Raw genomic sequence first — 13310 nt, 5'->3', positions numbered from 1 at the left:
ATTGGGGACAAAGGCAGAAAATATATTTTAGTTAATTTATTTTATTAGTGTAAGTATATATAACAAAAAATACACAGAAGCCTCAATATAACTAAATAACTAAATTTAATTCAGTTTAATTTATCAGTTTTGGAATTTAAAGAGTGCACCATTTGCCTTTTTTACAGCTTCCAGTCTTTTCAGGAGACTTGCTTTGAATTTTTCAAAGAAATATGCATAGATATTTTTCCACACCTCAAGTTTAGTCTTAGAAGTTTGTTGCAATTTCTGTTTCTAATGATCCAAATAATCCTAAACAGATTCAGTGTTGAGGTCTGGACTGGGGTGGTGCGTTCATTGTCTTTGTTTGATTTGCAAACAGTTTCTTGACAGCTACAAGTCTTTCAGGTCCACAGTGCCAAGCTGTCTTCTCACAGTGGAAGGATGGACAGAAACACCTGTGGGTTTTTTCAAATCTGAAGCAAGAGTGGAGATTCATTTTCACCTCTCTCTCTCCCCTTGCAGTCTACCCAGTCTTCCATGGTTGTTAAGAATCACATTTCCTGTTCTTCAAGTAATTTTTGGAGCTCCAGTTTTGGAGAATTGAATATCTTCTTTTCTAATTTTCTAATATCTTATTTTGGACTTGACTGTGTCTTCAGAAAATTAAAAACTTGTACTTATACCCATTTTTACTGGAAATTGAATAAAGGGGGGTCTCTGACTTTTGCATGGTAACATGCCTGTTCTCCCAACCTCTCAGACGAACACGGCCTGATTGATTGTCTCATCTCTCATTTCTGAGCAGATGAACACATTTCAGTAGAGTTTGCTCTAATGAGTTGACACAAGGCGAGACATCCTCTGTAATTCACGCAGGCAGCAAAGTAATGATGTGCTAGCTCACTGTAGATGAAAAGCACATCTCATTTGCTTCTGAATCTACCTGCTTTTTTGCCAGTGAGAGAGGTCCTTTTGATTATCACTTCTGGTGCCTCTGAGTTTCCACAGAGGTGAGTGGTGCTGTGGTAATTAAAAAAAAAAGAAGGAATGAATCACTTTACTCTTGTGGTTTATCTCTCTCTTGCTCTCTCTCTGAGAGACTGAACTCCGCATAGGTTTTCGATATGGAAGCTCTTACATTGCTGTCAAAGGAGAAGTTGAACAGAAGTTTCCAGAGTGGTCTGCACTGGACATGTAGATCAAATAGCCCAAGTATTAAGCTCCTTTCCCTGAAGCAATAAAGCTGGTCCACCCATTTAAGCTAGTCACCCATGCTTAATGTTGTTGCAGTAGAGAGGGAGGAAGTGTAGGGGGAAGAAAGTTCACTTGCCTTCCTATCTGACACCAGTTTTTTTCCACTCCTCTGCTCCTTCCCAATCGCCCCTCTCTCTCTCTCTTTCTTTGTGGACGGTACAAACTGGCCCCTGCGTCCCCCTGCCACAGTTGAGCAGATTGTGTCTGTATTCCACGCTGCTTCCAAACAAAAGGCATGGGACCATTTCTCCAAAGCCCAACGCAAGAACCTGGACATGTGGCGCAAGCAAGCAGAGGTTGGTGTTTTCATTTTTGCTTGTTCTGTATGAAGTAAATATGTTTACACTTCATATCTTTACCAGTCATTATACCTTATACACTGATCCATTAGCCCTCTCTGCCTCCCCCCATCCCTGCTTCAGTCTCCCACATGTTGAGTGGAGTCCATATGCTCTCTTCTAAGTCGAACATTAATTAGCTCTTAAGCAGGGATATCGGAGACAGTCTGAGGTCTCTCCACTGTAGCGGAGCTGTAGCCGTAATCACCAGAGAGTGCGTGATCTCCCAGCAGCCCAGAACCTTTTAGCAGGTAACACACCTGAGTGAGCACTCACCGGGTATTCATCGGCCCAGTCCCTTTTCATCACAGGTTTATCATAGAGAGCCCTGGGGCTCTTCTCTAGATCAATGTAGTCAGAAGAAACTTCCTCACTTACTTCCTGCTAGTGGTGGGCTTTCTTACTAGAGAAAGAATTTCTTCTTTTCTTTTGTTTAGTTTTGAAGCCAGTTGAGTCATTGGGACACAGGAACAGACTTCATATTAATTAATGAGCTCCAGCAGCATTTTTTTTCCTTATACGAATGGGGAGGCTGATGAAGAGTAACACTGTTGTGATTTTCTGGTCATTCGGTAAGTGTCGAGACCGATCTCTGGGCGCCAGTGAGTGAAGACCAAATCTGGTGTGTAATTAACATCTTAATCTTTTTTTATGCTGTGACAAAGCAGCATTTTACATGGATCACAGGGCTGATACTGATTTACTTCTAATAATCCAAACCTTAATCTAAAAGAGCTTGGAAAGGTCCTATTTTGATAGTAATGAATATGGAACCAACAGGAACTGTTCTTATTCCCGAAATTCTGCTCTTTTTATGTGATCTCCTTAGCTAGAAATGGTTTCTGGATTTGGAACAAGGGTAACATTGTAGGTATTCCAAGTATAAATGTTAAATCAAGAGACATCGTCATGAAAGGTAGGTGTGGAAAAATGTGAGTTTCATTGTATTGTATAAATTTGCTGTTTAACTTGGCTTTAAATGAATAGTATTGGTTTAAATGTGTTACTCTTGTTTTTTATGCTGAAGTTATCCTTGGTACTTATGATAATAAAAGTTCATATACCTTCCCTCATGTATTTCCATAATGCTCAGGATGGCTCCAGCAGTCTTCACAGTAAGCCGTTCTGCAGCATAGGCCAAGCCTTCATTTCAGCTTGTTCTGCCACTGCATTACACAGCCTGAAGCAGTGAGCTATCGTCACTATTAAGTGCATTTCCATTGTAAAGCAGTGAATAGAGCATCTGCTGACCTTAGTAGTCTCCAGCTATCATTGCAATTCCTGTAACACACTTTTCTCCTGCTCTGCTATACAGTGAACTCATTGATGAGGGAGTAATTGCATCTTGATTGAGGCTGGCTGTAGTCAGTCTCCATGCTTTATGATTTTTTTTATATATGTTCACTATAAGGTTAGGCATTTGCTGTTTGAATATCTCTATTTTTAAAAGGACTGTATAAGAAAATCCCAGCAAGAATGTTTGCATATCAGGAATAAAAAAGTTTATTATGTGCATCTTGCATACTGGGTGATCCATGTAGCTGGTTTAATGACTTAACACACTAAAAGAATACCTCCTGAATGATCATATGGAATGTTTTGTTGTAAAATAGTTCATTGTGGAAAAACTTACTGACTCAGATTTGTTTACAGTGGTAGTGATAGATCACAACATATACAACACAAATACAATTTTTTTTTTATTACCCAAAATGTTCAGTGACCCCACACTTTAGCTGTTTTTAAATGTGATGTTGATGATTATTTATATGCTCAATGAATAAGATTTAAAACCTGCAATTTGTCATTTTGCAGCTGTCAAAAACTTCAGAGTCAGAATTTAAGTTTGGGGTTTTAAATTTAATTTTGATAATAGTTTTTTTTCCGCTTCTTGCTTAAATATTTCCTTGAAGAGATTTTCCATGCAGCTCACTTAAGATAAAAAGTGAAACAGTTCATGTAAAAACAAAGTTCATGTAAAATGTTTAATGCATGTGACCACTTGTTCCTCTCACTGCTGCTGTGAACAATTCTGACATGGTAAGTTTCTCCAGAGTTTCATTTCACATCAAACCACTCTGAATGGCTTTGTTTACATCTTAATAATGTATTTCGTGCAGACAATTTGAAAAATTGATGGAAGAAACTACTACTGTATTACTTTATCATAGTTTTACATTAAATATTTCTATTTAGTTATACTTAAATGCTGCCTGTTTTCTTAATGTGAATGTGATACTCGGTTTCAGCTTCTTGTGTTCTGATGGTCTCTGTGTTGCTATTTTCTTTTGATGTGTCACAAATAATACACAATTTATTTCATTTTTTGGCTTGTGCAAATATATGATAAAGTAAAGAGATTAGTCTAGTTATGCTGGTTGTCTATATATTCAAATAATCATGTCTATTTCCACGATCCTGTAAGGTGGTTTAGTATTTGTATTTAGAATGTAATCAGTGCGCTGCTTTTAAATTGATTAGTTTATTCATTTACAGTCGCTCTTTCTTGATAGTACAGTATGTAACACCTCCCTCCACGTACACACATTATGAATGTCTTGAAGGCAATCTCTAGCTGCTCTTGAAAGCTCCCCTCTATAATGATGCACAAATGTAGGAAATGTAGGGATTTCCCCCCCGGGGGGGCTTTTAAATGTCCCAGTTTTCCCAAAATTGTGCTTTTGGAAGTGCTCTATCAGCAGTCTAGCCCACCGATGTGTTTGTGTGTAGAGCTTTTAGTAGGAGCTCCTGTCTGCAGCTGGGTGATGGTGGATGGCATGTGTAATGACAGTTCACCATGTGCTCTCCTTTTCCATCACCTTCATGAATGCTTGGACTGAGCTACTCTCAGTCATTCTGAGGTAAGCAGCCATTTTCTGAACCACTGCCAGCCACCATCAGCGGCTAGATACTGGAGCTGGAGTTTTTACCTCCTTGTCCCTCTGAGCACCCCCTGCCGGTTAGATTGTCTGCGCATTGTGTGATCAAAGCATTGGTAAGTTGCTGCCTCTAATAGGCCACTCTGTCCAGTCAGTGTAAGCATTTGGAGCAGCGTGCTGATTGTTTTTCTGAGTGCTGTGGCAGGTAGCTGTGTGCGATTGGCCAGTCGAGCTGAATTGAATGGCAGCTGGGTGGCTGCTCGAGCCCAGGATTGAACATGAGGGTAAAGCCACAGTCTTACAGAGCAGACTTCAAAAGAAAACTGGCCTCTCTGCAGCGCACCAGATTATAGCTCTCCTCTCTATTCAGTCTGTTTGTCTTCGCGTTTTGTTTTTTTCTCTTCAAGTTTTCTCTCCGTCTCTAGTTTTCTCTTCTTGCTATTATCTGTCTCTCTCCTTCCCTGACCGTCATTATCTATCTTTACTTTCTCTTCATCTGTCTGTCTAATCTCTCTTTATTCCTCTTCCTCGCACTCTGTTCGTTTTTTTCTTCTTTCTTTTTAATTCTTTTTACACTGTCAGTTTCTCTTCTCTCTCCCTTCCTCACTTTCTGCATTTGTTTTCCTTCTCTCTCTCTATCTGTCTGTTTCACTCTGTCTTACTCTCACTTATTGTCTTTCTTTACTGAATCTGTCTAATTTCTCTTAATTTCTCTCTCTTCCTCTCTCCATGTGTTTCTCTTCACTTTCTCCCTTCTCCTGCATATTCTGCATTGCATCCTCTATTTAAATCTGTCTTTTACTCTCTCCTCTCCATCCCTCTATTTTCTCTCCTATTTTCCATTTAACTTTTCTTGTTTCTAATTTTCCTTCCGCTCTGGCTCTGTATCTCTCATCACTCGAGCACTCCCTCTTTCTCTCTCCATCTGTCTCTCATCACTTTCTCCTTTTCTCCCTCTCTCTTCTGTTTCTCCTTTTCTCTCTCAGACTCGCTCTCCCTTTTTTCCTACTTCTCCTTATCTCTCTCCCTGCTGTCTCTATCTCTCTGCCTCTTCACTTTGCCTCTGTAAAATCTCTGTCTTCCTCTCCAGGCAGATGGGTGTGTTTATTTTTTGCACTACCTGTTCGACCCCTGTAATCCTCCATGAGATCATGTGTTGCAGCGCTGGACAGATGGTGGTGTTTATGCTCAGCTTTTTGTTTGTTTGTTGGGGGGTGAGTTTTTGTCCCCGTAGCAGCTTTTTTCTGTGTGCGCGCATGTGCATTTGTGTCCTCCTCGATGCACATGCCTCATTAGCTGCTGAGCTCCCCCGTTAGGTCGGCCAGCAGGCAGCACCCATGCAGAGACATCTGCTCTGAGTGTCCCTTCTCACCCCAATGGATCTGCGCCGGCCGCAACCCCCCCCCCCACAGGCCCCGTTCAAGCACTGATGCCAGCCATTATAGTGTATAAAAGGCTCTCACTGCAGCGTGTGCCCACTGACCATCAGAAACGACAAGGTCAGCCAACACAAAGCCTCTCTGTGCATCGCTGTGTCTGGCTCAGTTCCGTCTACACTTAGAGCACTAGAGGGAGACTTTATTTATATTTATATATATATATATATATATATATATATGTGTGTGTGTGTGTGTGTGTGTGTGTGTGTGTGTGTGTGTGTGTGTAATATAAACGAGCTTGCTGACTAGTGAGCATGCTTTATTACATTTTCAGTCCATATACTTTGTGTTAATGAAAGGCTAGGAAAGGTGTCCTGGTAGCCTCAGAGGTTAAATCACTCTTCTCTGTCCTGCAGGAGATCAGAAACATCCATAATGAGGAGCTGATGGGCATCCGCAGGGAGGAAGAGATGGAGATGTCTGATGATGACATGGAAGACGTACTGGAGAGCAAAGACTCAGACGACTCAGGTAACTGTAATCCTCTGACACACCGACCATTTCCCAGCATGGTTCAGCAATGAAGCACAGCACCGTATCCCTACAACAGTGGTTATAAGTCCTGGCTTCCCACTGCCCTGCTCAATTTAGTGTTTTCACTGAAGGAGATGCCTTCCAGAGTGAAACCTTGTCACATTTTATAGGCTTAGAAATGAAAAGTGAAAACTGTGTTGAGTTCCAACATTTTTTTTTTACTTGTTGTTCTAAACACCTCAATAGCTAATTATATAATGTGTCAGAGTAAATGTGATCTGGAATCAGCTTATGTGCTCAATATGAATAGAATGAATAGGATGAGCGCTGATTTTAGATGAATGTTATTCATAAATTTGGGCCCATGTATTTGATAAAAAATGGGAATTGTCTGTTCCACAAAACGTTCACCTCCTGAACAGCATTCTTAGTAAAACAGCTTTCCCATCCAGTAACTTGACTATTGTAGGAAGTAGCACTTCTTACATAGACCACTGTTCTTTTTAAGGATGATCAGTGCATCCGAGTTTTTGCTAGGAATTTTTGGTGCCGATCATGGTGTCCAGGAATCAATGGGCCCCATTCCCCAAACTTTCTTAAGAAGAAATGTCTTCTTAAAACCCACTTACTTTTTCATGAAGATTCTGACATTCACCAATGATTTCTTATTTGGAATTTGTCCATAGGTAAGAACAGAATCTACGCACACCCAAGTGCACAAAGGTGCAAACAGTTCTGCGGTTTAAGAACATCATGAATCTGATGTAGACTTTTTCTTAGGATCTTTCTCAAGAACAAATTTAAGAAAAAACTGAGGAAAATATGAGTGAATGAGGCCCGTTGAGTTTGCCAGAAAATGGGTAACATCTGATATGATAAGGTAGTCTAAACATTACCTTTCATATATTCTCCAAGAGACTCTTTTCTGACAAAAACACATTGTTGTTATATGGCAACTGATAACATTTTATTTTCTGTGTCTTGGCTGCTGCAAAATTGTTCCTCAGTAGTTTGAGATGCATTTTAGTTTTAACCTGACAGACTCCTCTTTTCCCCTAGCACTCTTGACATCTCTTTTAAACTGTAACACTGTGGCTTGAATGGCAAACGTGTGAGCATTTGTCAGCCCACATTTCTGTGCAACTTCAAATGTCTATGTTGAGCGTTTGTAATGTTATTATCACTTAAAGCTTACGCAGGAAACATTTGAGTGTAGCTATTATTTGTTTGAAAGTGGGAATACAAGCTGAATTGTACCAGTCCAGCATACCTGTTGTTCAGATGTTGTGTTAATAAATATCAAAGAGCTGAAGTTAAAATAAACTTAACATGTGATTTATTCACATTTAAATGTGTCAGCGTGCATGTCAGCAGAGTAGACTAACTAAGATTGAACTTGAATGGCCTCAGGTCTCTTCCTCTTACACAGAACATCAGGGGAAATCAAAGGTTTATATCCCCTTAAAACTTTGAATGTATGGATATTGTATCTAGTGGGTTTTAACTTTTTTAGTTATGAAAAGAGTTTTACTGGTCCAATGCTAGCATTAACCAGCACACAGAAATGCTGATATGCATTTTCTCTTAAATGTTTCACTAATATATGCAGCTAGGCTTTATGTCTTTTATGTCTTCTATGTTGTTATGCCAATCTTATAATTGCCCTGCAGGAATAATTCATGTTTAATTAGTTGAATGAGATGATAAAGACTGATTGGAACAAATTTTCCTATTGCATCCACTGAGCTGTTTGTTGAATAGCATTTGCAGACCAATTAGTCCAATTACAGTACTGCGGCAGTTCAGATATTCTGTTCTGGGTCAAAATCCTGCATCACCCCACTGACTATCAGTCATTTGTCCGTGGAATCTTGCTGCGGCAGTTGACAAGAGCACCATGCCCTTTACATACCAGAATAGACAAGATGGTAATTTATATTAATTAGATCATTGAGAACCTCCCACTTCTCTGAGGTTAGCACTATAAAATTGGCTGTATTTTATGCTTCAGAAATCTTGCTAAAACAAAAACACTGTCATAGAACCCTCTTTATTCACCGTCTAGTTTGGACCACATAACTAGTATTCTGTTATACTACCATCAGTCAAATCCCTCTCAAGGATTTAGAAATCTCATAGATGGACTATCCTCTGCAAGGCTTTGAAGCATTTACCTATATTTGCCACTACACTACACAGCCAAGCCAACAGGTGTGAAGGCCCCCTGGAAAACACCTGCCCACACCAGCACTGGAAACGAATGTGAAAGAAGCCACTCGGACAGGTGAGAGGTCAGAGTTTTTAAAAGGTTACAGCAGGGGCAATGATTGGTGAGCCTTTTCACTTCTCTGCTGTCAATATGTCTGCCCCTGTCAGTGGCATTGCTGGCAGGGGAGCCATTAGACCCCAAGCACAAGACATCAAATCTAAGAGCTGGCAGCTGATTCCATCATGATCCAAAGCCATTAGTCTTTTTTATACTCCTATAACCCCCTCTGGCAGGCTGAACATGGCAGCACACGGCTCAGAATGGCCCTGCCAGCTGCTCGTTCAGCTCGTTTGGGTTTGTTCTGCTTGTCGCTGAAGTGTCATTAGAGCCTGTTCTGCTCAGGAGCTGCTTAGCACACTAAGAGTCACTGGGAGGATACTGGGAAAATCACCACCGTGGCTTGTCATTTTATTTTTGCCCTGTTGATATTTTCAGCCCACGCTTTGACACACACCACTCTTTATGGCAGGTATGAAAGGTGGCCCCTGTTGGTCCACTCCTCAGTGCGGCTTCAAATACATATGGAACTATCACAGATTCCCAGATGTGACAGGTACACATTAGCATGCAGATGTATGCAAATATAATCATACATTTACCAGGTTTTGATTCCCACTCCTTTTCATGCATGACCTTGGTTATTAGAAAACAATGATAATGATCACTGTCAGTGTGTTGTCAGATGTTTGAAAGGATGCCGTGAGAGGGAAAAGGGCATGCTATCCACTTGGCTGATGGTGGGATTAATTCAACACCTTCCTCATTTCCGAAAACAAATATTTCACACCTGCCAGTTACCAGTACAAGCTGTGGAACGAAGGAGAGATCCTTGAACTCCTCTCTGTCCATCTCCGCTAAATGAGTTTGAACTAACCTAATCATCATCTCTCATAGTTTCAGACAGCCTGATTTAGATATCACTCAGGCCTTCCTCAGCGCTGACTGTTTCCCCACCAAGCTAATCAGTGCTAACGAGCGAAGGTCCAGAGCCAGTAGAGCAGAACCTGCACAACTCCATGCAGCAGCCTGCCATGCTTCAGGAGGTGAACTGCATATTTGGGCTGGGAACTTTAGGAGGCAAACCTATCAATATTCTCTCTCATTCTCTTGTCTTTCTTTCTCTCTTAACCAACTTTTTAGCAGGACAAGCAAAGCCTTGCAGTTTAAAAGTCTTCAGGATTGCATCCGAAGGATTGCATGCAGATTTTAATATTAAGGATTTCATAAGAAATTAATTTGCTTGTCGTATATAGTTGCTTTTGAGGAAAATGTTGCATCAATCACAGTCTTGTGAATACCAGTAACTTTAGTTTACTGTTTAGTAGGAGAACTACATCTTCTTGGAGATTCCATTACCCACACTTCTTATTTTTTACCTTTTTTAACTTTATTTACTTGATTGTAATGATAATGTTAAATAAAGTGCTTTGGCTCTTTAGGTTGCTAATTTTCTTTATAGGTAGGGGTGTAACAATGAATTTGCGCTGATTTCACACCAATGGCGACACATTATGCATCTTAAGCATAATCTACTCCATAGCACTTGTTATTTCACACCAGACATGGCTGACAAACATCGCATTGATGAGCATTTCCTGTGCACATTTGTTTTATTATAGTAATCAAAAAGCTAATATAACCTTATTTAAGTTTAAATTAAATTACATTGACTCTTCTTTGATTTCTGATTCCCTGATTTCTGTTATTTTTTCCCAACAAGTGTATACTAGTTCAGTGCTGCTGCCACATCTTACATCATAGCTGTCTCATGTTTTGATGAGCCTACATTGCACAATGTAAAAAGAATCCTCATTTTGTGCTCCCTCTAGCTAGAAGTTTTTTGTGCTCCCTCTAGCTAGCTAGCGAGTGTCAAAACATAGACACAAAAAGTAAGTTTGCTAAGCATCGCCTCATGATGCACACCTTTGGTGTAAAAGGCTTCGTTGATTCACACAAGAGTGTCTTGTGCATGGCACATTGCGTTAAGTGGTGTGGTTACCTCATCCAGTGTAAAATGGACGTTAACCTGTCATTTGGTTTTATTCTGGATATTAGATTTACAGTTGAATAATCTCATGATATTTTAAACAAAATTTGAAGGAAAAGAGTGATTAATGTTGTTGCACATATTCAGGCAATGTTATAATATTAGATGGCTTAATTAATAGATTGCAGCTGATATCTCACGTTGTCATTTTTTACATTGTGGTATACTGTGTACCTTGCTCCAGGTAATGGTGTAACTTGCAACAGTACTAGACTGCTCCAAATCCCCTCCAGTCTCACCCCTTATCTCCACCCCTATGGGCCCTACTGAGCTGCACTAATACTGCAGAGCTCCCCCTGCTCCACCTCCAGCCTGAAAGACAGATCAGATCAGTTCCTCCAGCCAGGATGGACGGGATGTTTTCCCCTGGCTGTCCGCCCTCAGATCAGACTGATTGCTGAGCGCTCACTGAATGGAAACGACCTTACCGCAGCCATTTAATTACAGCTATGTAATACCACTGCCTATGTCGCATTAAGTCAAGCGTTAAGTAATACACATTCTCTCCATTTAATCCTCTCTAATTAGCTTGTGATTGCAGCCCAGCCACAGAGGAATGATGCACTTTGGTTTTAGCCCAGATAAAGCCTTTTAGAAGCACTCTCATCTTTCTCTTCACTCTTCATCCTCCCTCCTCTTCCTCTCCTCTCAGTCCATTCACTCTTTTTGCTCTGCTGTTCTCACCATCACAGTCACTTACCCCCCGTGACACACACGCACTCCTCACATGACTACTGTGTTTTTCTCTCATTCCTCTTCCTGAGTCACTCTGCAGCCCTGCATTTTCTCTTTCTGTCTCCTCTCTGCTGAAGTACCTACTTCATCTATTGTTTTTCATCCTGCCTTTTCTAGCCCTCACGTTCTGTCATCTTGTGTTCTTGTTTGCATCCCAGGCTTTTTTCCCACCTTCACTGTCCTCGTCTCTCTTCCTCCCTCCCTCACTCCTTTAATGCTCTATTTTTACTCACTCAGTACCATCTTCACTCAACCTGTCTTTGTCTCTCTCTGTCTCTTCACCATTTTACTCTGTAAGATCTTACCCAATCTCTCTCTCATTTACTTGCTCTTGTTCTCTCCTTTTCTCTGTCATTATCCCATCCTCTTCTCTTCATTTCTCTGTCTCTCTGCCTCTCCCCAGTTCTGCCAGCTTGAGTGGATAGGGAGGCTTTCTATGACTGTCTGCCTCTTAGATTCATGCATACCACCCCATGTTTTATCTTTTACCAGGGCTTGAAACCATTTAAAATAATTGGAAATGTGTTCTGCTAAGAAAAAAACGAAACTGAAAGTATTATAATCTTTAACTGTTCCAGGAAAGGTATATCGCAGTAGTTATTGTTATCGTTTTATCACCCAGCCCTAACTTCAGTTGTGCCACAGATTTCTTTCATTTCTGTTCAGTTAAACAGAGTAGTTAGTGTACACAGACTTCGTTCGATACAGAAATTGTTGAAGGAACAAAATGAAATCTGTGCAGTTTATTTGGGTTTCATTGGAAAGTAATTCTCTTTGGATCAAAACAGTTTTCATTGAAATATACATTCATTGCTGTTTATCTTTTTCACAAACCATTTAGTTAAAGACAACACATATCAATATATTTTTAGTTTCACAAGCCACTTGGTTAATTTATTTGAATGTATTACGCATACTGTGCAGCACCTCAGGAGCTGACAGTCAGTAACTAAAGGAAGTTGCTAGCTCTGGTGTACTCGTTAGGCTGTTTATGCTCTGAGCTATATGCTAGCTATGTTGATGCATATTACTGAGCATGTCTTTATAAATATAAACACAACTGCTGCTTCTAATAGCAGCATACTAGTGAATTACATTAGGCCCACAGACAGCACTGACATGTAATGAACTTCTTTTAATGTAGTTTTATCCATTTTGGGATTGGAACGTTAGAATGGAACCGTTAATATATTTGTTCTGCTCTGAGTGACCTGATTTATTTTTGTTTATGAGCCCCGCCCTCTGTAGACTTATCTTATCTCTCCCTCTCTGTCTCTTAGGGCCGATGGCTCAGGTAGAGGCCCTGAGGGAGGAGAATGATAGTCTGAGGTGTCAACTGGATGCATACAGGAATGAGGTGGAGCTGCTGAAGCAGGAGCAGAGTAAGACCCAGCCACAACGCTCTGAGGAGGACAACACACGGCAACAACAACTCAGCTTCCTGCAACAGGCCCTACAGGGCATGCAAAAGGTTGGTCATAAATGTTTGAAATCAATGTGTTGTTTATTACTGACATTTCACAAGATTTATTGATCTCCAAGAGTAAGACAAAATCATCATCAGTGGGGAAATAAGTGAAAATAAATAAATGAATAAATGAAAATAATGACCATCATAATACGGCATGGCTTTAAATAAATAACAAAGAGAAAAGCCTTGTACATTAGTACAGTATTGCAGAGCAATAAAGCAGTAAAGAAGGGACAATTCACTGTGGGAAGTCAAGACTTGTAATGCTGTTTTTTTTTTTTTACTGATAGATCTACATACTTTATTTGGTCATGTCCAATAAAAGATTATACTCGATCCTGTAAGTGTAAGGTCAGTGGTAACTTTTACCTGTGCGTCAAGATGTAATGCAACTATGTGACAGCACAGTACACAGTAGACAT

The 13310-nt window shown here is 40.3% G+C and overlaps 1 protein-coding gene across 4 annotated transcripts in view; it reads left to right on the top strand.

Moving 5' to 3' along the window:
* enox2 (ecto-NOX disulfide-thiol exchanger 2) overlaps positions 1–13310 on the top strand; it is a 253893-nt gene that overhangs the window by 217882 nt on the left and 22701 nt on the right. For 3 of the 4 annotated variants that reach the window (XM_017721483.2, XM_017721484.2, XM_017721486.2), the window contains 4 exons: positions 1426–1532; positions 6249–6363; positions 9105–9188; positions 12698–12888. In XM_017721483.2, the coding sequence (XP_017576972.1) occupies positions 1426–1532; positions 6249–6363; positions 9105–9188; positions 12698–12888 (497 nt within the window). The remainder of the gene's footprint in view (positions 1–1425; positions 1533–6248; positions 6364–9104; positions 9189–12697; positions 12889–13310) is intronic. The other variant, XM_017721487.2, reaches the window with a different exon arrangement.

Source organism: Pygocentrus nattereri, chromosome 11, assembly GCF_015220715.1.
Source record: "Pygocentrus nattereri isolate fPygNat1 chromosome 11, fPygNat1.pri, whole genome shotgun sequence".
Lineage (NCBI taxonomy): Eukaryota > Metazoa > Chordata > Actinopteri > Characiformes > Serrasalmidae > Pygocentrus > Pygocentrus nattereri.
The sequence above is the reverse complement of the archived record's forward strand: the minus strand, read 5'-3'. Positions and strand labels throughout refer to the sequence as shown.